At 44.9% G+C, this 26,843-nt stretch overlaps 1 protein-coding gene across 3 annotated transcripts in view; it reads left to right on the top strand.

Annotated features, from left to right (window-relative positions):
• Window positions 1–26,843, top strand: part of thsd7aa (thrombospondin, type I, domain containing 7Aa) — a 537,669-nt gene that overhangs the window by 382,309 nt on the left and 128,517 nt on the right. For all 3 annotated transcript variants that reach the window (XM_041184218.1, XM_041184217.1, XM_041184219.1), the window contains exons 8-10: window positions 1,363–1,597; window positions 18,232–18,347; window positions 26,249–26,381. In XM_041184218.1, the coding sequence (XP_041040152.1) occupies window positions 1,363–1,597; window positions 18,232–18,347; window positions 26,249–26,381 (484 nt within the window). The remainder of the gene's footprint in view (window positions 1–1,362; window positions 1,598–18,231; window positions 18,348–26,248; window positions 26,382–26,843) is intronic.

The raw sequence follows: 26,843 nt of genomic DNA, 5'->3' as shown, positions 1-26,843 counted from the left end.
TCCTTGTTGCGGGGCGGGGGTATCACCTAAAATCAGACGGGAGCTTCTGATGGAGGTGCCCCACTTCCCACCTGAGATCAAGGCCCTTTCATATTCGGGCTTCCCCCATGCCAGGTAAATCTTCCCGCCAGCATAGAAATTGAGACTGAATGGGAAATGGCCCTTATGTGGCCAATAATTGGCCACTTAAAGGCCTCAATTGGGGCAAGGGTGGACTTCCCATCTGAGGCCTTGCCCCTGCCAGCATAAAATTGCTGCAAGGTCACTGCAGGAACCCAGAAGGAATCCTGTTCCTTCAATTTCATGTTTCTCCTGCCCACCTAATAACCTGCTGGTGGGGGAGCATGAAATTCAGGCCTAAATATATTCAATGAAAGAAAATCCACTACTCTCTGGGATAGAGAATTCCAAACATTCACAGCCCTTTGACTGAAGAAATTTCTTCTCATTTCAGTTCTAAATGATCAGCTTCTTATCCTGAAACTGTGCCCACTTGTTCTAGACTCTCTAGCCAAGGAAACAACCTCTCGGCATCTACCCTGTCAAGTCCCTTCATAATCTTGAATGAGATCACCTCTCTTCCTTCTAAACTTCAGAGAATAGAGACCCAATTTTCTCAGCCTCTCATCCAGGGACCAATCAAGTGAACTTTTGCTGTACTGCCTCCAAAGGATATCCTTCTTTAAATATGGAGACTAAAACTACACACAGTATTCCAGAAGTGGTCTCACTAAAATCCCGTAAAAAGACTTCTTTAATCTTGTACTTGAATCCTTTTGAAATAAAGGCCAACATGCCAGTTGTTTTCCTAATTGCATTCTGTATCTGTACACTAACTTTTTGTGTTCCTTGGATGAGTACATCATGAATCTCACTGAACAGCAACAGTTACAAGTTTCAAGCCTTTTTTAAAAAAGAATTCTGTTTTTCTATTCCTATGATCAAATTGAATAATCTCACACTTCCCGACAATATACTCCATCTGCCACTTTGTTGCCCATTCACTTAACCTGTAATATCTCTTTGCAACTTTTTTGTGTCCTCCACACAGCCATCATTCTAACTTAGCTTTGTATCATCAGCAAACGTAGATAAATTGCTCTCTGTCTCTTCGCCTGCATCATAGATTATAAATAGCCAAGACCCCAGCACTGATCCTTGATATTAGTGAGAACAGCAGTACCACATAAAAACAAGAACCAATGGACTACCTCTATGTGAATGAATGATGATTTGTTTAGTTTTAAGTTGACTGTGTCTTATTTTTTTAAAATCAGAACCATATTATTTAAGTGTGAAAAATGCCAAGAATGTTGCTGAAAACAAATACATGTTATCTCTATATTGTTTGTTTTTGAATAGGAGCAGCACAGTGTCCGAACAGCAGTGCCTTACAGGAAATACGCAGCTGTAATGAGCATCCTTGTACTGTATACCACTGGCAGGCTGGTCATTGGGGTCCTTGCATTGAAGACTTGTCTGTAGCTACTCTTAATTCAAGCACCAGCTGGAGTGGTGAGGCAACCTGTGCTGTGGGAATGCAAACTAGAAAGGTTATTTGTGTGAGAGTCAACGTGGGACAAGTGGGACCAAAAAAGTAAAGGCATACTAATGCTCAATAAAACTGTGATAATATTTGCTTTGGGTTAAAGAAAGCTATCTAAAATAATATTTTCTATTATTGACTGAAGTGTTTACAATGTATAATAATGTTAAAATAATTCCATTGTATGATCCAACCTAGTTTCAGAAACGCAGCTCAGATGTTTCAAATGCTGTGGCTGAAATTTCTTATCCAATTTATAGGGGAAGATCGAGACCATAAACTATTTGCTGTGTTGAAGCACACAGATTGATTGTGTAGAGATCAGATAATAGATTGCATTCAGTACTATGACCTTTCATGACTCAATATGTAACAATGGTCTACTAGAAGTCATGAAAGGACCTATATAAATGCAAGTCTTTCATTCTTTCACTCAAGTTGCAGTAATGCTAGTCATTAATTGCTGTAATGATTTGGTAGGCAACATGAATGTTTTTTGACTTGCATACCCGAATATTAATACTCTTAGCGCATGTTTTTTGTGTGTCGATCTGGTCACCCTTGGATCTGTTGGAAATAAAGCCTGATTGTGATGCATTTAAGCTTCACTGGGAAAATAACAGCTTGCATTCTTATAGAAATCTAGCAAAATGCCTCAAAGTACTTCAGCAGAGCGTAATCTACAGAAATGAACTTTGGGCCAAAAAAGGAGATATTAGAATGGCTGAGTAAAAGCTTGGTCAAAGAGTTAGGTTTTAAACATAGTCAAGCAACAGACTGTCAATAACAGAGATGCATTGTGCTTCACACAGCCAAATTGGACCAGTTATAGAAAAAGACACATAGGGACTGAAATTTTTCTTCACCAGTAATGCAAAACATGCACCTAATGAATCAGCAGTCCATTTTTACACCACACCCAATTTCCTTTTCAGTGCATAAATAGGCTGCCGATTCACTGTGTGTGCGTGTTTCAATCTACTGCCAAAGACCAATTTCACCCCCTCAGTATTCCATTTTTAAAAAATTCCTAGAAACCTAAATTGCTTTGCAATTATTATTAATAAAATTCAGATGTAATTATTATAAACCAATCTGATAAATTCCAATAAACATCATTTACTTACAAGGAAAATTTCAACTGCCTTTATAGAATGTACAACTTAGAACAGTTGTGCATTTGATGCTTGGCATTCCACTGCAAAAATGTGCAAACTTCAGCAACAACAACTGCATTTATACAGCACCTTTAGCATAATGATGTACATGTGGATTTTTTTAGGAGTAACCAAAAAACAAATACTGAACCGAAGATGGAGATTTTAGGAAGGTTCACCAAGAACATAGACAAATAGGGGCTCTTACAATAGGGACTTAAAGAAAGAGGGGAAAATGGAGAAATAGAAAAGGTTTAGGGAGGTGAATTTATGGAAATATATGATGGAAGCAATACCGATCAATGCTAGGCCAAAGGGACTGGACTGTACCAGCTGCAAAGGGAAGCATCTACAATGTCAGCTAGTACAGGGATCAAGGAAAGAAATTGGGTGGTCTGCGGTTTAATGGAAATTACATCTAGCGAGCCAGAGGTGGGTCTCCTGGGTGGGTGAGCTCAGAGAGGGCATCGAGGGTGATTAGTCAGAAGTTAGAGAGAGAGAGAGACCCACATTCACAGCTACAGTTAACGAGATTCTAGGGGGAATTTAAGTTTATTTGGCAAGAGGAAGGAAGTATTGGAGGTTGCTCAATGGATGTTTTCAACATTCTTGGTAATAAAGAATCTTTGAGCCTCTGGCGCTTTTTGGAAATGAGCTCGGAGGGCTAAAAGTTTAAGAAGATGGTTGGAAGTGGAGAAAAGAAACAGCTGGTTACTTTTCCTCTCTTAAAACCATCCTCTACTCCAAGGCCATCTGGAGAGCTAAGTGAGTCCCAAGATGCTTGATGTAGTCCAGCTAGGTTTGGTGCAGAGTAAGCCTCAAGTCTCCATGCCACATAATATCAAGCTTCCCACAATCAAGCATGATCTTCTAGTACCCCGCAATACCCTTTTTGGAAATAGTTAACCCCTGCTGTATATTTACATTTCTGTGAAATGGTGGAGCTTCGTTTAAAATAGCACTGTCTTCTAAGATTTTGTCACTCTAAAGGTACAAAATATTCATGTTGTTTGTGAAAAGCAGTTATTTGAAAGCTCATGGTACTTCTTTTTTAACTTCTGAAAACAGAGCTAAGCTTAAGAATACTTCAGAGAATTGGCTTGCTGGAATAAAACATATCACTGTATGCAGTTTATGTTAATTCTATCCAGATGGAATAACTTCTGTGAGCCTGGTACATTTGGCTTTCTAATCAGAATTATACTCATTAAATAAGTTATTGAAAATCATGAAGAAGGAAGTTACAATGACGGGCTCTGGATTATTAAATTTGTTTTTATGAAGAAGTCGAATAGGAGTCTGAGATTCTGGGAGCTGTTCCCAAGAGCGCAGGACAAGCTGGCACATAACAAAAGGGTGAAATCGCAGACCGGTTGACGAATACCTGAAATCAAGGTCCACACGAACTTTGCAAACAGAGCCATCCAGCTGGCTGCAAGGATCTGGACCATTCTTGTTCTGATGTTGAGATCGGCGGTGCTCTACCAAGTCAGGATCCAGCAGTGGAACATCTATCAGAGAACAATGATGTGACTGATGTGTCCTATTTCACAGGCCACTGCATTATTATCTGCCCTTGCTTCCACAGGCACATCTGGGAAACAGCTGACAGAGTCCATGATCCAGGGCCTCCAGTCAAGCCCCAAAGAAACTTCTGAAGAGGAATCTAAAGGCAACCTCCCTGAAGACCCATCACAGCGCTCACACACATCAGTGGGACCGAACTTTACAGTAGCCTTGGTATCATAATCTGGCGAGCACATCGCGCTGTCTGATCCACAGCAGGTGTCCGGCACTTGGATGACTGCTGGAGGCCAGAAATTTGCAGAGTCCAAGTCACATGATGAGCCTCTGCACTTGGTTGTGTCACAGTTGCTGGAGCTGCAAAGGCAAGCTCAGGAACATCAGGAAGCGATGTCCGCTGCAGTCCTCAGATTGCAAGGCACGATGGAGGAGCCCATCCACCTGCAGGCTGAGGTGTTAGTGCAGGCATGCCAATTCATCGAGGTCAGCGCTGGTAGGATGGTGGCTGCCATGGAGACCTTGGTCCAGGATGTTGCTCGTGCGCGGGCTCAACTCAATCGCTGACGCCATAGTTGGCCCCCAATAGTGCTAACGCGAGTGGGGTGTGGGGCAGCTTGATCTCACACCAGCTATCCCTTCTCCTCAAGGAGTCAGCCAGGAGCCCTTGGACACCCATAGGGAGGTGGATCAGCAGGTGTAACCCCCCCCCCCCACCCCGGACCATCTCCAAGTGACACCGAGAGCGTGCAGCCCATCCAAATCCCCTCTTCCTGTGACCCCAGCGGCTGCAACTCCACAGGCCGAAGTGGGTGCCACTGCCACATAGCAGGATCCCGAAATCAGGCCAGGGCCCTCTAGGTCTTGGCTTCCAGAGGACGCCCGCCAAGGTCATCACAGACAGGGTGTAAAGGTCAGCAGGCTGCCTCCACCTCCACTGTAGATGGCCGGGGAGCGGCAGGGTTAGGAAAGTTAAGAAGATATAGTTGCACAGCCTGGGAATGAGTGTGTATGACTAGTACATAAAGTTCACTGTTGTCAATAAATTCCCAAGAATGCCTCCCTGTATATGGCTCCTTGTTCTGATGAGCAGTATTCGTGTTACTCAGATATGAAACCTTGGCCCCTGCACAAGGTAAAGACAGGTGTCTCATCCATGACCTCTTCCCTGTGCTTTGTGCAGCCTTCAGACCAAAGAGATGGTCCGGCCTCACACTCCCTGAACAGATTACTGATGCCTGCACCTCGATGGTGCTTGTCATTGCTGCCAGAATGTTGTGGGCAGGCGTCCCAGAGTTCCATCAATCTCTCTGTGCACTCTCAGCACCTTTATGGTGGGGCTGGCTCCCATCTCTTCAGCATCTGTGACCAGTGATGCTGTGCTCCTGAAGGGGTCAGGTACTGAAGACTGACAAAGGAACAGATGCTTCTAAAGTTTCATGGCTGTGTCTCTATGATGTGACCCTGACCACAGAGCACAAGTGAGCTGCCCTTGGCCAGACAGGAGTCAGACATTCTCAGAGGCTATGTGAAGATCTATGGAGCGTCCTCACTGCATGTCATCATCATCCTCCTGCAATCGAGTGACTATTAGCGCTTCCACCGCGTCTCCACAACAGAAGCTTTATCATAGAGGGTATGTGCGCTGCCATAAACCAGACTGGAGTCAAACGTTCACAGATGCAAAGTGAGGATCTATGGTGTCTCCTCACTGCATGTCGTCATCATACTCCACAAATCTAGAAGCTATGAGGGCCGCCTGAGTGCTCCTACCTCATCTGGCCAGTGCGAGGGCCTCATCCCCGTCATTGTCGCCTTCAAAGGCCTGCTCATTAGCGGAGACCTCCAGCTCCTCCTCAGCCAGCTCCTCTCCCCCTTGGAGCACCAGGTTGTAAAGGGCGCAGCAGACAATGATGATGTGTGTCACCCTCTGTGGACTATATTGCAGGTATCCACCAGACTGGTCCACCAGAGCCTCATTTTTAGCATCCTGATAGTCTGCTCCACCAAGGTGGGAGTTGTACCTTTGTTATACCTTCTCCCAGCTGCAGTCTGAGGCTGCCGCATGGGTGTCATCAACCACGTTGTCTGCAAGTAGTCCTTGTCACTGAGGAGCCAGCCCTGCAGCTTCTCTGGAGCCTGGAAGACGTCAGGGATCTGTGACCAACTGTATGTAGGAGTAGTGGACACTCCCTGGAAACCACGCATAGACTTGCATTTGTGGTGGTCGCACACCAGCTGCACATTCAGCGAATGGAATCACTTGCAGTTGACATAGTTGACCGCATGTTGCAACAGAGATCTGAGCACTACGTGAGTGCAGTCAATGTGGGACCCTGCTATTGTGGGAAATCCAGAGATCTGTTCAAATCCAATCGCTCTTGCCTCCTGGCGGTCATTTTCTCAGCCACTGGCAGTGGACGCCCTCCATGTCCCCGTGGCACCAAATCTTGCAGTAACCGGCAGATATGACTGACCAGTTCCCCAGACATGCACAGTCTTCTATGACACTGGTTCTTGGTCATCACAGGAATCAAAAGTGGCATCTATAGATCCTGGCTCTAGCTAGGCACCGACCAGCAACGGCTCTCTGTGGCTCTTCGACAGCATGTGCGGGAGCCTTAGCTGCCACTCTTTCCAGAGAGTGCTACTCCTTCCTCTGCGCAGCTAGGCATCTCAGTCACTCACCTCTCAGTCGTCTTCGTTCTCTATAAGCCGCAAGGCATACAGCTAGTTCACCAGGTTCCATGATCCTGATGTACTTCTCCTGCAGGATGAAAGAGAGAGACACGTGAGTTAGCGTGGGTGTATTAAGAACCTGTCTTGATTAAGTCTGAAGGCCCCTTAACACATCCCAGAGAGTGATGGCCACCACTTGGATGGCCAGAGATTAGTGAGCTGCATGGCTGCCTGAGACCCCACTTACCTTCACCCTACTCCACGCGACCGATTGGCAGCAGCTTTGTCCACTGGCCTTCATGCTGTGCTCTCAGCTCAGGCGCAGGCATTCCCCCAACCCGCACTGCAAGGCTGCATTGTTAGCTTGAACCATGGGGGAGACTGGTCCAAACCTGAAAGAAGATATTGCAAGGGGCTGTGAGCACCCCCACCAGTGACTGCCCCATGGCCAGCTTTAGCAAGGAGGTTGTACATCGTGCCCAGTCATCCAACTGTTCTGCAGTCCACTAAAATGCTCATTAGTTTGCAGTCTGTGCCTGAGGGGTGTAAAGTTCTGGAGCACGCAGTGGCACTTCTATGCCTCTGCATTGCTTGAATGGCCAGAGAAGCTAGAGGCCCCTTCAATCATATCAATGTGGCTGCACCTGAACTGTTTCAGCTACAGTGGAATGGTTACTTTATACAAGTTTTCCCTAATGCGTGGCTGCTTCCCTTGCACCCCCCAACCACCCCCCCCCCCCCCCCCCCCCCCCCCCCCCCCCCCCCCCCCCCCCCCCCCGCCCCAACATGTGCTTATGCGTTACCTTCAACCGTAGGGTAGCCCTTGCCTCCCCACCTCCCACCAAGTGCACCTCAACCGCAAGGCAGCCCTTGCCCCCTTCCCACCCACCCCCCAAAAAAACACACCTCAACCTTGAAGTCCAGCAGGCAACCAGGACGAGCGTTCCGCAACGTTACTATGTACTCACCTCCGAGTTCCCCTGAATGTGCAGCCCACCATGCGTGCGCCTTTTTTATGATGTTGTGAAACACATTGGCATGCAATCACGCCGATGTGGGCGGACAATCCATTTTGGGGGAGGGGGGGGGTGTGTGGAGATAATTCTGGCGGGCTGAGCTTATAATGATGTATTAAAGATGTACAACAATAAGGTTCCCAATGTCTGGTGGCAGGAAATGCAGCTGCGGAGCAGACGATCGCAAACTGGTTTCACGACGTCGTAAAACCGATTTCTGGCCTTCTCGCCACATTGTCCGCTCGCACTACCGAACACACCTGATGCCAAGGAGCACGGACAATTCCGTCCATACACAGCATGCTCACAATAAAATGTGTTTAATTTTCTTCTGTTGATTTCCTACTTCCTCTCAAAAATTGAAATTTGTAAAATAAAAACATCTGCCCTCGTGAAGGATGAATGCTGGTCTTTTTTAAGTGTCTCATGAACGTTCTCATGATTGCTAATGGGCTTATCACAAGGTTGTGGAAATACAAACTATTCATCTGTCACTAGCAACTTCTCCTCTCTTCATGCCAGATGGGTTTGAAATGACACTTGACAAATTCGACACACATGTGCTTCAGTTTTCATAAAGATGTAATGGCCTTTAATCTTTCATAAGGCTCAAACAGATCAAACCATCTAAGGAGCACTGAAGGGTCAGATTATTCAAGAAGAAGAACTACAACTGTATCTTGATCCTTCATGTTACCCAAACTCTTATTTTTCTAAACATAGATTAAACAGAGACACTTGTCATGAAACCTGTAAAGACAAAATACAAAGCTTCTTGTACTCTCCTGATAAATAGGGATTATCATTGTATAATCAAATCAATAAGAAAACACTATAGGATTTATCTAGCTTCACACAGCTCTGTTGAAAAACACTTTACTTCAAATAATTTGATTTTAACCTTACCTTCAGTGCATTGCAAAGGAAATCAATATTTCAATTCAAAACTTGAAATGAGCACAAGCTTTCATTTCTCCACCAAATTGAAATAGAAAAACTGTTTTGATTGAATTGTTTTCATAGAATGTGCTTGTGAACAGCACTATTGATGCAAACTTGTTTCACGTTTTGAAGAAAGAGCCAGTTGCCTTGACATTCCATTGGGTGATAGTGGTGTCTTCCAATCTCCAGCCTTAACTTCAGAGGGTGATTGACAGAGTCCTCAGGGAAATAGCATTAATGGATACAACTGGCCACTAACACTGTTTTTCTACGCTGCTCCACCGATCTCCCCCTGAAGCTATGGTTGGAGACTGGGAGAACCTCATTGGAAGTTAATGGCTAAAAAGGTTCATCATACAGTTCCAAGCCATATGTATAGAAATTGCCTTTATGAATGCTTTGCGGTTCACGGGATTAGAAAGGGAGTCACAAACTGGAAGAGAGAAGATCATGTACTAATGCAGATAAAAGCATTTGACAATGCATCCTTGCCAGATGTTAATGATCCAGGAAGGCATAGTTGTGTTTTTTTTTGCTTATTGAAAACCAAGCGGATTAATTTATTTTGGTTAAAAAAATGTACATATGATTCCCTTGGGTGTTCCCTTAACACCATGATTAAACTGTTTAAAGCAAATAGCAATGGAATTTTATACACGTCTTAAACAATAACAACTCATATTGTACCCCACACATAAGAAAACACCTCAGTGCATTTTGAGGGATTACCCAAATTATTTTGAACATTAACCCCCTCCACCAATATAACAAAGGAATGTTATGTGAACTCATTACCCATAAATGTTGGCAATTATAATTTTACCTTTTAAAGAAATGTTTATTTGTTAGCAAAATATATTTTTCCAATTATAAAAGTGAGCTCCAAACATAAAGTATAGTTGCAGAAATAAGCCCTCGCTGCTGAAGGATAAATATTATTAGAGCAACCATTTTACCTTTCATGCTTAATTTGCTTGGGTAGTCAGTCTAAATTTATTGAACAAACAGTGAAAAGTGTTACAAAAATATCTCCAAGATAAACATGATTGTTGCAGTTCTTCTTCTTGAAGAATTCGTGTAAACAATAACTACAAGCTGTGTTTATGATTTAAATTGAGTAAGAGCTTTGCTGGCAAAAGTGTTGTGTTTTAGTCTGGCAAGTCTTTGCAGGCTTCCTGTTCTTATTTTAAAAACTTTTAGTAGCTGAAGTAGAACAATGCAGATACACAATAAACTGCCTAATTAGTTCATGACTAGTGGGAACCTTCATAATACATTTCATTTTACCATGTACAGGGTTCAGATAGGGAGTGGCCATATGAATGCCTGACTCCATAGAACAATAATTCTTTGGCAGGTGACAGCCCTTTCTCACCAGCTGATATGATTACAATAGGCTGGTGGCATGACCAAAGCGCTACATTTGAAATATATTTCCACTTTGTCTTTACGAGCCTTAATAGAATCCTAAGAATTTGTGTGATTGATGTTATTTTTGATGGAAGGAACGGTGTTATCTCACAACCCAATCTTGCAAGGCAAAAGCTCTTTTTGTAAACACAGATGCATGTGGTTACATCATTTTTTGTCATATTGTAAACACATATGGAGGCCAATTTCATCAATGGGCAGGATTATGCCCTTGGTGGGGTGCTCAGCAGAGGCAGGCGGGAGCGGTCGGCAACACGAGTGCAGCCCGCAATCAGCTCTGCACTGCGATTTGACGCGGGCGGGCCAATTAAGGCCCACCCAGCCTAAGACACGGCTATGGAATGAGCATGAGGGGGCAGGCGGTGTGGGTACTCAATGTCCACCAGGTCCATGGAGACCCGGTGGCTGATTCAAATGTGGCGGCAGCAGCCCTTGGAAGGCTGGCAGCGAAGGATGTTGAACTCGTGATGGACAGCGCTGCGGGTAGATGCAGCGGGTTCTTCTTATCGTGTCCACAGATAGTCTATACATAGCCCAATCAGAACTGGACACATTTTTGTGCCTTGTTGTTGAATTTGGCAAGATCTGCAACAATGCAGGGTTCCTCTAGCGATAGACATTGCAGGAGATGTTGCATAGTCTGTGGCTCAGTTCCACATTCACAAGTTGTCGGGCAGGTTGTATATTCCCATTTGCTTAGTGACACCTTTGAACCTACACCAGTCCTAAGTCTGTTAAGGCACTTCTAGGTTGCCCAGTTGCAATTAGCTCCTGGGGGAAGGCTTTCATCTGGTAGAATTTTTATCACTGGGGGTTGTTCGAGACTGGCGAGCTGGTCTTTCCACAAATGCGGGCTTCAGATGGGGTTGATTGTAATGGAACAACACTGTTCATGAAGCTCTTCCTTGACTTTAGGTGGCTGGGTGTAGGTGTATGACCATGTAGAGGGTGCCTCTCATCTGATGTTTGACGGAGTTGCTCTTTCTTGCTGGCTACCGTTCTTCTTATATCAGGGGGAGCGATACCCACCAGGATATTTAGGCTATTGGTGTTTGTTGGTTTTAAACAACCTGTGATAAGTCGGCAGCTTGCATTCAGAACGGCGTCCGTCATCTTAGCATAAGTAGATCTTTCCCCTGCAGGGCAGGCGTATTCGGCAGTGGAATAGCAAAGAGCAAGTGCACTGGCTCGCAATGTTTTAAAGCTTGCTCCCCCTGTTGTGTTAGTGAGCTTATTCAGGATGTTGTTTTGTGCGCTCACTTTTGCCTTTGTCTTTTCGATGTGGTTCTTGAAGGTGAGGCATCTGTCAAGGGTGACTCCTATGTAGATAGGGTGCTTGCAATGCATCAGTGTTACTCCACACCAAGTTACTTTAAGCTGGCATTTAGCTTCACGGTTTCTGAGGTGGAATGCACAAACCTGCTTTTTTGATGGGTTTGTGCGAAGGTGGTTTTTTTCATAGTAGCATGTTAGTCCTTCCAAGGCCTCAGAAAGCGTTTTCTCCATGGTGTTAAAATCGGTGCTTTGGGCAGTGACATATAAGTCATCAGCGTATATAAAATGGCGTGTGACACCGTCTATAGGTTGGTCATTCGTGTAGATGTTGTACAGCATCGGTGCAAGCACGCTTCCCTGAGGAAGACCATTCTTCTGAATACGCTACCTGCTGCGATTACCACCTAGTTCAACATAGAACTGGCGATTCTGAAGCATGCTTTCTAACAACTCTGTTAAGTGAATATCTTTTGTCATCTCTAAGATCTTGCAGAGGAGACGTCTATGGTTCACTGTATTGTATGCTGCTGACAGGTCTACAAAAACAGCACCTGTTATCATCCCTTGCTCAAAACCATCTTCGATATGTTGTGTGAGGTTGAGCAGTTGGCTTGTTGATGATTTGCCGGGGCGGAAACCTGCTTGCTCTGGAATGATCTTCTCATCTACAGTTGGTTCTATTCTATTGAGTATCAGGCGTTCAAACAGCTTATTGGTGTGGCAAAGCAGTGAAATTGGCTGAAAACTCTTAGGATCTGAGGGATCTTTTCCGGTCTTTAATAGTGCTATTACATGTGCTGTCTGCCAAATATTAGGTAGCTTGTGGTTTGCCAGATGGTGGTTGAACAATTGTAGGAGCCATTTCTTTGCTTGCTGTCCAAAATGCTTTATCTGCTCCGTTGCTATATTGTCAAGACCAACTGCTTTCCCGTGTTTTAGACTAGATATACCAGTTTCCAGCTGTTCCATAGTGCATGGTCCAGTGAAGCCAGGGTCATCGCTGTACTTCTTCCTATCTAGTTGTGGTCTTGGTTGTTTCTTGTTGATTTTTCCATTTAGGAGCAACTGGTGTGCAACTTGGTTAGCAGACACATTTGGATGTTGGGCAGCTTTCTTGGGATCGCCTCCAAGTTTGCGTATGAGAGACCATGCCTTCTTGCTGTTTTTTGTAAGATATGTTGTCTCTATCAAGGTGTCCAGGTATTTGGACACTCTTGAGAGATACTTAACATCACCCTCTCACCGGTAGATATTGTTTCCTCTGAGAAGGGGTCAGATTCAAACATTGAGACACACTCCCAGTAGAGCTCAGCATTCTCCTTGGTGAGACCAGAGATGTAGTGCGCTCTACAACCTTGGGGGATCTTCCTTCTGGCTGTTTTCTGGACAGCTTTTACAAACAGGTTATAGCGCTTAGGTAATGGTTTAATGCGTTTAACCTTGCGGTCAAGTGCTCGTGTGAACCCGTTCCAATCGGCCTTCTTGAAGTTGAAGCGCCTTTTGAATGGTACGACAGTTGGTAACACTGCTGCATTTACCTGGATGCCAATAGGACAGTGTTGTGTCTGTGGTACTGGGTCTGTGACAAGCTTCTTGCAGAGCCCAGTGATGTCGTTGCTGACAATGGCAAGATCTGGGTTATAACTACACTCCCAGCGGACACTGTGGAAGGAGGCTGGCAATTTAGGATCATGGATGAGAGTAAGCTGGTTAGCGTCCATCCATTCTTCGACTGCTTCTCCGTCGTTGTTGGGCTCCTTGTACCCCCATTGGGTACTGTGGCTATTAAAGTTTCCAATGATGATCTGTGGTTTACTGTGCAGGTTGGGTACAGGGTTAGAGAAACTGAAATCTGTGCCAGGTGGCTTGTACACTGAGGTCACTACTACTTTGCACAGCTCTACAGTTAGAATTTCGATGTTGTCCCCCTCTGTTTTAGAAGTGGATTCTACAACTGAACCAGCTCTAACAAATACAGCACTGCCATATTGTCGATGAGGTCTTTCAATAACCAGGAACTTTCCTAGTATTTTTGGGCGGTTATTCTCAGTTCCTCTGTGTGTCTCCTGCAGGCAGAGGACATCACGCTGCAACTCATTGCATAATGTAGCGAGGATGTTTTGTTTAGCTACAGAGAACCCTTCAATGTTAGCAGATATAACAGTCAATGCCGGTCTTGAAAAAGACCCGTGTTTCTGACATCGATGACTTCCGTCTTCAGGCATGATGTTGGTACTTGATCAAATCAGCAGTAGTAACATTTTATATACTTGCTCTACATGGTGGTGGTAGAATTGTTTGAAACAGGGCTGCGATGTGAACTCTTCTATCTTGGCCCTGACGCGGCAGGTATGAGGGCAGGTTGGCGGGGCATTCTGCCCCATGTTTCTCTGATGAGTGCCTCGCTGTCCTTCTGGAATTGGTGGCAGCACGGAGCGAAATCCTTGTCCCCAGGGACAGGAGGAGGACTCCACCCCTTTCCCCCCCACCTCACCAAAACGGCCTGGGAGGAGGTGGTATCCAGGGTCAGCAGGCACGATGTGGTGAGGCGCACATGGGACCAGTGCCGGAAGCACTTCAATGATCTCCTGCAATGGGGAAGGGTGAGTACCATGTTGGCATGGGTCACTTTGCAGAGCAGTTAAGAGCTTCCCATCCTGCTGTGGACCTCAGAGGTGTTAGAATGTGAGTGGGAAATGTCAATGAGGCAGCATCTAGGCAAGGGGGAGAGCCCAGGCTGCTTGGACTAAGTGCCTTGTGGCTCCACGGTCACGAATCGGATGAGCACTGCGAGGTGTTCCTCAGTAGGGGTGGCCAGGTTGCAATGGCAATGCAGGTACAGAGTGAACTAATCAATACTCCTCTATCCTTTCAGGAGAAAACATCCAATAACAATGCAGAGAGGTCACGGACTGGTGAGGGACTGCCCCACCTAGTCATCCACACACAGTATGAGTAAGGGACCCTGGAGCTGGAGAGCCGCCATGCACCTAGGTCAACCGGCCGTGGTGAGGTTGGGGTGCCACAGGGGGGGTAAGAGTGCAGTGCACTGAGGTGAGAATGTCTGTAAATGCAACCATTCTGCTGTAGTCTCTATACTGATGTAAGCCTTGAACCTGGAATCCTCATGGATAATAGAAAGACGAGGGCACCCTGATGCATATCTCTGTTTCATCCGGGTGCCAGGCATGCATAGTAACGGTGTAATGACTTCAACTAATGATATATCCTTGTTCTTCCTTTCAGGCTCACCACCAACTTCAGGGTGAGGAGCCTGAAGGCCCACTCCTAAACCCTGAGGACAGCACCCATCACAACGCACCTGCATCACACCCTCTCTGCCAAGCAGACACCAGCGCAGATACCAGCATCTTGGTGGGCATTAGATCACCGGCTACTATCTCGGTGCCCATTGGTGAGGGCACTTCACACTCACTTGAGATGCAGGCGGAGGCAAGAGTGCCCAGTCAGAGGGGTGCTGGGGACCAGGACAATGCTCAGTTGGTGGCAGATGCTTGCCTCTGGAGCCATCCATGAGTCAGCAGATGCTGGACATCCAGCATGGTGTGCAGGAGGATCTGGCGGAGATACAGGAGGGAATGCATGCCATGGTCTCTGTGGTGGAGGAGTGTTTGCGGAATGTGCGCACTGCATTGACCCTCATGGCCGAGCGCAATGCCTCCTCCATGGAGAGAGTGGTGACTCTCATGAAGTGACTCCTCCAAGAGCTGAATCAAGGGTTCCTGGGGATGCACTTGGACCTGCAAGCCCTCACACCAGCAATGACCTCATCTGGTCAGTGTCAGTATGGAAGATGGATTGGTCACCCAGTATCCCAATTGGGTGCACGTCCATCAATGGTGAGCAGGGAGGTCCAGAGCCACCTCACGTTGGCGCATGAGCTGCCTGTCGTCTCTGCGGGCTCCTCTCAGGGCGCTCTGGATGAGGGCAGCAGCTCCTCCATCCCTCTGCCAGTGACTATGGCATCCATTGAGGCTGCGATGACTGGGGAGATGCCTCCCTCCCAGGTGGGGCCAGCACAGTCTCCACAGGCCAGAGGACACCCATCAAAGTCATCAAGGCCAGCAAGACAGCAGAGTGAGCAGGCTATCTCTAATGCTGGTGCCAGTGAGGGGGGAGAACCTAGACGTAGCACCCGCAAGGGCAAACTTAAAGCGCCTTAATCTCAACACAGCCCAATCATGGGTGATATTTGTTTCCCCCACTTTTACGTTCATTGTTTATTGGTGTGATGGATAACACCTGTCAATGTTAATTTATAGAATGTATGCCAGGCACCATTTCATTAAATGTGTTTTTTGTACAACAAGCCTCTGAGTGCTTCACTTGTTCTGCAGGTGCAGGGTAACCCATGTTATGATTGATTTGTTTCTCATTAAACTTTACAAAAATGGCACATAATGCATGTTGTTGACCAAGCAAATGTTCCTGTCAGGGATCGAGTATGGAGCCTGCAGCCCTGGCAAGTGGTGGTGGTTTTTATTTAGTAGTCTAGCTAAAGGAGCATTGGATCAAAGTATCCCAGGTGTTCCTGCCTCCCTGGAGGTTGCCCAGGTCAGTGTCTATGCCCTCAGTGTTCTCCTGACCGTGCTCGCCCTTGGACTCACTACTAGACCCATCATCTGTTGCCTGTGCAGCTGTGTGAAGATCTTCTTCCTCCACTGCGTTCCCCCCTTTCCAATGACAGATCGTGGAGAGTGCAGCATGCAGCCACTATCAGTGACATACGATCTGGGGTGGAGATTGGAGTACGCCCCCTGAACAGTCCAGGCATGGAAGTGCACCTTGAGAAGACTTATGGCTCTCTCTACCACAGCCCTTGTGGACCCATGGCTCCTGCTGTACTGCTGCTCAGCCTCTGTTCTTGGGAGACGGAGAGACGTCATGAGCCACCTTTTGAGGGGATAGCCCTTGTCACCCAGCAGCCATCCATCCAGTTGAGCTGAAGCACTGAAGAGGCTCGGCACCTGGGAGTCTCTCAGGATGTAAGTGTCATGGGAGCTGCCAGGGTACCTTGGACAGACTTGCAGAATCTGCATCCTGTGATCACACACTATCTGCACGTTCATGGAGTGGTGTCCCTTCCTGTTGACGAAGGCACCCAGCTCACCCACTGGCACCATCAATGCCACATGTGTGCAGTCGATAGCACCCTGGATGAGGGGGAATCCAGCAATCACTGCAAAGCCTTTGGCTTGCTCTGCCCAGCTGGCCTCGTCTGTATGGTAGTGAATAAAAGTCAATGCATCTGTCACCAGCTTGACGCAACTGTGGACTCCACAAAGATCCCCCACTGACCCCTGGAAAGAGCTGGAGACATAGAAGCTGAGGACCTCCGTGACCTTCAGTGCCACTGGCATGGGGTGTCTACCCACATACTTGGAGCTGACCTTAGGACCGATCCTTTGACAGATGGAGGTCACCCTCTCCCTTGACAGTTGGAGCCTCCTTCAGCGTTGCATCTCAGACATATTGAGGTAGCTGCATCGCCGCCTGTAAACCCTGGCAGCAGGATAGTGGCATCTTCTGCAGCCCCTTCCACCTTGGACTTCCTGTTGGCCCTGCATCCCTTTTGCCTGTGCCTCTCCTCCCACATGATCACTCCCCTGGAGGCTGCATTGGGACACCTGGCCTCTTCCCCCCCCCCCCCCCCAACCTTCTGGCCCTCTCTTCCTCCTCAGAGAAGGTGCCTTCAATGGACACCACAATCCCCATTCCCAAGGTAAGGGAAGGCTGTCTGATACCTGGAAGGCCCCAAGTGGTATGTATCCTCTGGGGACCTGGAAAACAACACTGAGTCCTGAACCGAAGCCTCTGAAGCAAAATGAAGATGTCTTGTTCACACAAGCAAGCAGCAACAAGTTATATTCTAAACCACAAACTACTCGCATTTACAAGCCCACTGACCCCTCTTATCCCACCCGTGGATGAGATTTTTGAAAAGTGGCCTACCCGCCTACCCTTGCGACGGCCTCAAAATCACACGGGCCACGTAAACTCCCAGACAGTTGGTGTCTCAAGGGCCTTAACTGGCCACTTAATTAATGGCGGGCACACCTCCGTCTTCATCGTGCGCTCGCCTGGTCAAATATCACGAGAGTGCGCATTGACATCGGCACGCTCGGCCGACGTCAACACGCTTTATTTCTCACTCGGACATGTCAGGCGCGCACCCGCACACCAGCCTAAAAATTCTGCCCAATAGCTCAAACTAAATAACAGAGTATTAATAAAAATCAATGGGAAAAGTTTTGAAGCAAACAAAAGGTCTGCTTTGATACACAATAATTGTTTTGCTGGTAGCACAAAGCTATTTGGCCTCATTTGAATTTTCTGAACCAGAAGAAACCTTGCTGTTGTTATTTTTTCATGTTGGGAATATTCATGATTAGGGGTTAGAAGTGACAGAAAAGTAAAGATTTCTACTTACAGTACATTTGTATCAACATCTTATGAATGTAAGTTGTGAATTTCCTTTGGTAAAAATAGTATTTTGGAAGTAATAATTTTTTATATTTTTTTTTATTTTTTAAATTAAGAATATGCAAAAAGTACACAGGATAATATGTGACTGATTTTATTTTAAAATATTGATACCTTGCCTCTAAATAACATCTAACAAAAGAACTGTTCTTTTCTTCAGGTGCCCTGAAACTGTACGACCAGACACAGTGAGACCATGCCTCCTACCATGTAGAAAAGACTGCATTGTAACACCTTATGGTCACTGGACACCTTGTGATTCATCATGCAGTGAAGGTGAGTACTGACATGTTTCACAGATATAAACAGGTTTAATTAGCTTCTGATCCCCAATTCAATAATCTGCAAATTCATAAACTAAAGCCCAGATTTTAACTCCCAGCGCCTGATGAGAATGTGACATGTGAGAGTTTGAAACATCAGCAGCGTGGCAGGTAACATCACTGGGTCATTTTAGTAATGTGTGAGATCCATGCCCAAGGCAGGCAAAGGCTTCCTTGAAATGAAAAAGTACAAGTCTACTGACATCATTCAGTACTGAAGGAGTATTGCACTGTTGAAGGTGCCATCTTTCAGATGTAAAAGATGGATGTAAAAGATCCCATGACACTATTTCGAAGAAGATGGAGGAGTAATTCTCAGTGTCCTGGGCAATATGTATCCCGCAAAACATAGTACAAAAACAGATTAGCTAGTAATTATCGCATTTCTGTTTGTAAGAGCTTGCTCTGTACAACTTGGCTAATGTATTTCCTCATTACAACAGTGACTACACTTCAAAAAATGCTTCATTGAACGTAAAGCACCTTGGGACATCCTATGGCTGTGAAGGGCATTATATACATTCATTGAAGCACTTTTTGAAGTGTAGTCACTGTTGAAATGAGGAAAAGATGGATTTAAAAGATCCCATGACACAATTTCGAAGAAGATGGAGGAACAATACTCAGTGTCCTGAGCAACATGTATCCCACAAAACACATCACAAAAACTGATTAGCTAGTCATTATCACATTTCTGTTTGTGTGTTCTGAGCTGCATCCTTTAATGTTAATTTATCTCATATAACTGTTTTTCTATAATTTGTCTTTATATGGGTGATTTCATTGTCCAAATGAAGCATGCAGAATGCATGCTTTCATCGTGACACTACACTCATTAGACCAACGTGCTGCAGCTTTTACATTTTACAGCTGTCACAGACCTTTTCCACTTTATTCATGCAGGCTTCCAGTGACCAAATCATGTCCTCCTATGATGATAGTCTGATTAAATGTGCCCATTTTAAAGACATGGATTTGATGTTTTATTCCATTCAAACCAGCAGAAACTTTAAACTTATGCCACTGATCCTGTAATTTCTGACACTTTTTGTTCATGTTAAACAAATGTGATCTAAATAGTATTTTGTACTGGTGTCTACTTTATTATGTACTGCTTTATCTCTTATGTAGTTTCTTCAGCTCTTTCATACATTTGTTCTGCTTTTCCTCTTCATGTTCGCAAATTTCTTTCAGTTGTGTCAGCCTGAACATGATTAAAAACTTGGGGGCTCTGGGAATAATGGGCTAAGAATTGGGCTTCTTTGTGCATGCTATATGAGTTTTAAAAATGCACAACATGGGGCATTTTGGACTCTAACATCACCCAAAGGACACCTGGTGGCCACCTAAAATAGACATTAGGCTCCTTAGGTTAGTTGGTGATCACTGGGTCTACTCTGTTTAGGATCCTTTAGCGACCCCAGTGGTCACCAACAAAACGTAAGTCTATTCCAGAAGTTTGCCCTTGGACCGCGATTTCACGCCGGTGGGCCAATTAAACATGAAACGTGAGCAGCAGCACTGAGCACTGCCTGTGCGGGGGGTGGTGGGGGGAGCATGGGGGGAAGGAGGGCGAACGGGCCAAGCCCGAAATTCGTGCATGCGTGCAAGTGAGTTCTTCATAATTTCCCTGAGGCAGAAGATATGAAAAACATTTTTAAAATAAACCATGTCCCGTCATCTGACTCTGTCACATGACCACAGACATGTTATTAATGAATAATTAAAGTTTTTATTTGCTTTTGGAAACCTCATTCTGCCCATGGTTGAGGTTTCCAAAAAAAAATGCGAAGGCTGCTTGGCTTTTTTGCCTGCATACCAATCGTTAGGTTGGATGGGCAGCGAAAAATTTAATTTAATTGACTAATTAATGGCCTTAACAGGCCTTTTAATTGTCGGCGGGCATGCTGCTGGCATGTGCCCACCATCTGAGCTATCGCGCGACTCCACGTTGATGTTGGCACGCTCGGCTGAAGTCAACACGTGTCATTTCGCGCTCAAGCGAGTCGGGCCCACGCCCAACCGCCGAGTGAAAATTTCTGCCCTATATTTTAAAAGAAAATTGGAAAGGCCCAACAGTATTCGCAATCGCTACCCTTCTCCAAATCACAGACTTTGCCTGCTCCATTCCCCTTCCCGGAAATGCACTCATCTTCAGAAAAGGCTGAGATACCCAGGGAGGTAACACAGGTTCTGTCAGCCCATTCAGATTAAGTAACTAAAATTGGATAAGCAATTTTGGGTTGTCTCTGAGTCTTATGATTGGGGTGTGTGCTATTGGCGTGCTGCTAATTGTGGATTCGAAAATGAACCCTCAAATTTCTTCTTCTCAAGGTAAGTTTTTGCCTCCTGCCTGGTCGACAATCTGGCAAAGCGGATCAGATTATTTCATTCCATTGACTTCAATAAGATGACAGTCAGTCAAATTACATAAAGAGAAAGTGATCAGCTCCATCTGATTATCACTCAGGCAATGAAGAAAAAAATCTATCCATGTACATATATGCATATACACATACACCAGTTCCTCCTTTCCAGCTGCTAATACTAAACTGGAGGGTACACTTTAAGAGGTGATGCTCCCAGCACAGAGACTTGATCAAGAGGGGATAGATCAAAGGTTCAAGCATTGTGGTCAATGCACATGATTTGCAGCATGCTCAATGTTTTTCTCAAAAAAAATGTGTATTACAAGAAAATTGGGATAACCGTGAATCAAGCCCACTAAGCTCTGAACCTAGTTTTCCAACCCATGTTGCCATCAGGAAAACCCAACATTGCTAATAAAACTTATCCAAAAAAATCCAAACATAGACTTAAGGACACTTATTCTTTTGATCCATTGATAGAATGTATCCAAAGAATTTGTGTACTTAGTAATAATAGTGGGGACTCCGTAATCAGACGATTGTAAACAATGTTCCATCTCAGCTGCCATGCAGCAACCCAAAAGTGCTTGCACAGGCAAAGCACATGTTGGGCTTTTCAAGATACCACACATACATGGTCATGGAAAGAAAATTAAAGGGACTGCACACTTTAACAAATCGCTCATACATTCCAAACGAAAATAGTATGTGTTACTTGCAAAGAGTGCCTCTAAGGAAAGCAAGGGCATGCAACCATATTTTCCATCTCTTAAAATTATTTAAATTATAGACTGATATCAGGGGTTCACATTTCATGATAGACTCAGGAATCGTGAGTCAGGCCATTTCCCAGCATTGCGTTCCTGATTTCTGAATGCACCCACAGGCACATGTTATCTTTCTTCTGGGGTCACGGGGTCAAACTGTAGTCATAGAGTCAGAGAGGTCTACAGCACAAAAAAAGGCCCTTCGGCCCATTGAATCTGCACTGGTCAAACAAGTACCTAACTATTCTAATCCCATTTTCCAGCACTAGGCCCATAGCCTTGTATGCCATGGCATCGCAAGGGCACATCCAAATACTTCTTAAACGTTATGAGGGTTTCTGCCTCTACCACCCTTTCAGGCAGTGAGTTCCAGATTCCCACTACCCTCTTGGTGAAAAAATTCTTCCTCACATACCCTCTAAACCTCGTGCCCCTTACCTTAAATCTATGCCCCCTGGTTATTGATCCCTTCACCAAGGGGAAAATTTCCTTCCTGTCTACCCTATCCATGCCCCTCAATTTTATACACCTCAATCATGTCCCCCCTCAATCTCCTCTGCTCCAGGGAAAATAACCCCAGTCTATCCAATCTCTCCTCATAACTAAAACTCTCCAACCCAGGCAACATCCTGGTAAATCTCCTTTGCACTCTCTCTCTAGTACAATCACATCCTTCCTATAATGCAGATTCCAGAACTGCATGCAATACTCTAGCTGTGGCCTAATCAGCGTTTTATACAGTTCCAGCATAACCCCCCTGCCCTTATATTCTATGCCTCGGCTAATAAAGGCAAGTATCCCATATGCCTTCTTAACCACCTTATCTACTTTAAAGGACCGGAGGACATGCATACCAAGGTCCCTCTGATTCTCGGTACTTCCCAGGATCCTGCCATTCATCGTGTATTCCCATGCTTTGTTTGTCCTGCTCAAGTGCCTCCTGAGGCAGGCCCAATCTGAGAACAGAGGCAGGCAAATGTCGAGGTTAGCAGGTTAGAAGGCCCATCTGAGTTCACTGGGACATCAGCCTAGTTCTAATCATGACTCTTAGGATACATAGCCCTCACCACTCCATCCCCCACCCACAACCATTTCCTCTCCATTCCCCCGTATCTCCCATGCCCCTGAAGACCCATCTTGCTTTGTCCTTATCGACTCATATTTCCTATAATCTCTTCATGCCTGCATGCTCCCTTTTTTGATGTGCCCCCCGTACCCTCATGCTCCTTTTGGGCCCCCTCATATTTCCAATGCCCTCTCCATACCGCATGCAACTTTTATATCCCTTCATATCTTCCATGCCACTTCCATATCCCCATGCCCTGCCCAAATCTCTATTCCCCCCATGCCCTCCAAAGCACCCTCCTTACCCTCTCACCCAGTATCCAATATAGACAGAGCTCATGAGCCCTATTATAACACTGAAAAGTCTCCAACGTGCTCATAACAATAAATAAATAAACAACCATCTGTTCAGACTCTACTTGAAAAAAAAATCACAAATTCTAAGTACTCATAAATCTGTCAAAATAACAAACAAACAAAAACTCTTCAAAACACTTTGATCTTATTAACTGCTCACAAAACTGTCAACAAAACAAAGCTCACAATCCCCTTCACAGCTATGTGGACAACCCCTCTAAAGCTAAATCCATTAATATGACAAGGAGCTCAACCAAGCTTTCATAATGAGATTCCATTACACAATTATATAAACAAATCCTCCAGAGCAGAAAACAATAGAGTCTTTGAAGTTGGCTGAAGCTGAACAGATGGACTTTTAATCAATCAAGTCAGGCATCTGTTCAGCTATTTCAAAGTCGCAACAGATGCCTAGACTTTAAATAAAGGTCAGTATCGAAACACAGGGTCCAGATGACATATTAATATTTGATTTTCAATACTGTTGAATGCAGAAGGGCACTTTATCCAATGGAGAAAGTACTCTAATGAAACTGAACACTTACGCAATGCTGGTCTATTTAATGGTCACTTACCTTTTAAGGACAGAACCCAATGATCAATCACTACATTAAAAACACCCTAATATATCATACAACATCTAATTGTCATGTTCAAAGTTCGCAAGCCCATTTAAACTTTCCTGACTCCACAAAAGGCATTCCCCCAAACCCTCCATTTTGGTCACCCGGCGTGGGTTTGCCCAGTGTCCAGACAGCAAAATCCTGCCCATGAGTTGCATCCTCATCATTTCCCAAAATTCACTCCTGTGAGTGCTGCATTGTACTCAGATCACTAGATTTCAGAATCATCTGTATTTTTTTATTACAAATACATAGCAATTTATATTAATGACACAGACCAAAAACTTAGCTCCCTGGCACCCAGTTTTTAAGGTTATGGATACACTTCTGGTGCAAGCCATACTGGACTCCACTATGGTGAGGGTGTTAGTGTATGTGCAAGAACATGCAGTGGAGGCATAATGTGATATCCAGCAAGAATAAATGCAACATCAAATGGCAAACTGGGAGATATTGCAAAAAGCATCATCTTCTGTCTGGAAGGTGCACAACAAATAAAAATTTATGGCCGCAGTCTCTATCACAACCACTTGTAATGCCATTCTCAGTTTTCTCCGTGGATTGAGTTGTAGCTGCAACAGTTTGACATTCACTGTTGAATAAGGGGGGTTACAACGTTCCAACACATTTCATTATTTCTTGCTAAAGAGAAGCAAATGGAGTGTGTAGATGGTTTCCTGAGGATTCCAGGCTTCCCAATGGTGCAGGGTTCCATTGACTGCATGTACATCACTTTGCTAATTTACCAAGCATTTCATTGTGCATATCAGCTTTCCTCTATAAATTGCTCCCTCTAAGTGTTTATCTGAATCTACCTATCCTAGTCTTGTCTCTGGGCCTGGCAGGTCCTACCTCTAGGCTATCCACTAAGTTACGTGCAGTGCAATGCCTGTAACCTGAGCTGGTGACCAGCGCACATGACAGTTTTTCTTCATCATTGGTCTCCTCCTCCTCTCCCACCTCTTGAGCCTGATCCAGGACAAGGTTACAGTTGTAAGATATCTGAAAGGAGAGAGGCTCATGGATAGTGTCACAATGAGGGGAGGGGAGGGGGGAAAGCAAGCAAAGCATCCTTAAGCCATTGACAGCTTGTAAATCAGAAAGGGTTGTGGGGTGAGGATTAAGTGGGATGTGAGGAGGATTAGGTATGCACATACTGTCATCGTTGAACCTTTTAGTATCGCTACTGGCCACGGCCTCAGCAATTGTAGCCCCAATAATGGTAAGCACCTTCTCCTCCATTGGTAAAGATATACAGCCATGCCTATCCTCCACTAATTAACACCTGCTGCCTCTCGTTAAATGCAAACTTGTCCTGACCAAAGGAAATATTTGAATGAATCTGGTGTCATCTGTTTGAGAGATCTGGCTGTCATGGTTGAATAATTAGAATGTGTGAAAGTTGTGGGATTAGTTGTGAGACTTGGAGCAGTGCTTGTTGTGTGAGGGTGAGGTGAACCTTTGCATATTAGGTATGAGTTGTGTTTATTGTTAGTAGGTGAGTGATGATGCATTCAGCAGTGGCCGAGGCTGGTGGTGCACTTGACGGGACATCTTAATTGAAAATGAACCACACGTCAAAGCCATTGAACTTTTGTCTGCCCCACATCCAGGCCCTTGCAGTGGAGAATCCTGACATTGACTGCTACGGCTATCTGGTCCCACTGTCTTTACGAATTTTGTTTGGAGTTTTTGTAGACCATTGTGGATAGGTCACATCTCTTTTTCTCTCCCACTCCTCCACCAAGGCACCCAGTACAACCACAGAAAACCTTGGAGCATGCTCTCCCCCAACACCACCCCCGCCCCCCCACCCCCACCCCCCCCCTCCCCCCACGTTTCATCATAATTCACTCTTCTCCCTGCTCAGACTCTCTTCCACAAACAGCTCCAGCACTTGCTTCAGCCAGAAAACACTTCCCCTTGAAGAGATATAGGCTGGTTTTAAGTAGTGCAGGCTAGCTTTAATTGGTGTCATAGCATTGCATGAACTTGGGCCAGCATGCAACCACTCAACAGAGCATTCATTGTGGCTATGCATAGCAATCATGCAAATTAGTAGGCAGGATGAAGTTGGCATGCTACCTGTATCAGAAGCAATGGGAGTGGGTTAATTGCTCATCGCAATCCCTGACCCCATTTTTGAGGGCTATTGAATATTGTCCCCCAGAGACTATCTTAATTATCCAAATTGAACTAAAATGTTGCTTTGTCCTTCATTTAATGAATACAGTACAACACAGCAAAAAGCCTTTTGGCCCAATGTGATTGTGTTAGGTCTTTAAGAGTACGATTGATTTAGTCCTACTCTCCTGCTCTTTTCTCATAGCCCTGCAACTCTATTTTTCATTTTCTAGCATATATGTCCAATTTCATTCAGAAAATTACTACTGAATCTACTTTCACTGCCTTTTAAAACAGTGCATTCCAATTTATGACAACTCGCTGATCTTAAAGCTGAATTCTCTGGTAACTGACTCTCCTGCCAATAGTAGCTTTCCCTTTCATTCTCAATCATAACCCAACACAAAATGCTCCTGTTGAGCAAAGTTCTGCTTATTCCTAAAACATATGTGAAAAATGGCAACCTGCAAGCAATTGTCTCATAAATTCACATAGTGCATTTAGGTCAAGTCTTGTTTATTAACAATTATAATGTTTCATTACTTCCAGGAGATGATACCAAAACAAAACAGTCCCGTCATCGTATCATCATTCAATTGCCATCGAATGGAGGGCAAGATTGTCCTGACACTCTCTTTGAGGAGAAGGACTGTGAGACCCCTTCTGTCTGCAGTAATTACAGGTAAAAATGTCCATCGGGTGGAATATAATCTGACCGGGTCAGGCTCACATTTTGCTCAATTTATACAAATTGCTGTGTGGTTTTCATTAAAAAGTTAACATTTTCCAAGCATCGCCATTCCTTACATAGATTGGTACTGAGGACAAATAAGAATCTGTTTTGATTCCTAGTCAGTGCTGAACACAGCCAAATCAGAAAGTAAATAACCATTGGCCACAAGACTTGGAAACGGGAGTAGAGAAACTAGCAGGAATTCCATCTTCTCATGACTATCAGTTCCCTCTGTTGGAAGTGCTGGATGTACAATTAGGATAGAATTTGACTCAACCATATGTTGAAATAACTTGCCAGCACTCGATAACTTGTGTGTTGTTATGGAGGATAACCCTGTTACCAAAAGCTCCAATGAAACTTTACTCGAATATCAACCAGTACTTTCTAGAGAGATGATTAACACGAGGA

Source organism: Carcharodon carcharias, chromosome 3 (genome assembly GCF_017639515.1).
Source record: "Carcharodon carcharias isolate sCarCar2 chromosome 3, sCarCar2.pri, whole genome shotgun sequence".
Classification (NCBI taxonomy): domain Eukaryota; kingdom Metazoa; phylum Chordata; class Chondrichthyes; order Lamniformes; family Lamnidae; genus Carcharodon; species Carcharodon carcharias.
This window is presented reverse-complemented; position numbering and strand designations above follow the sequence as displayed.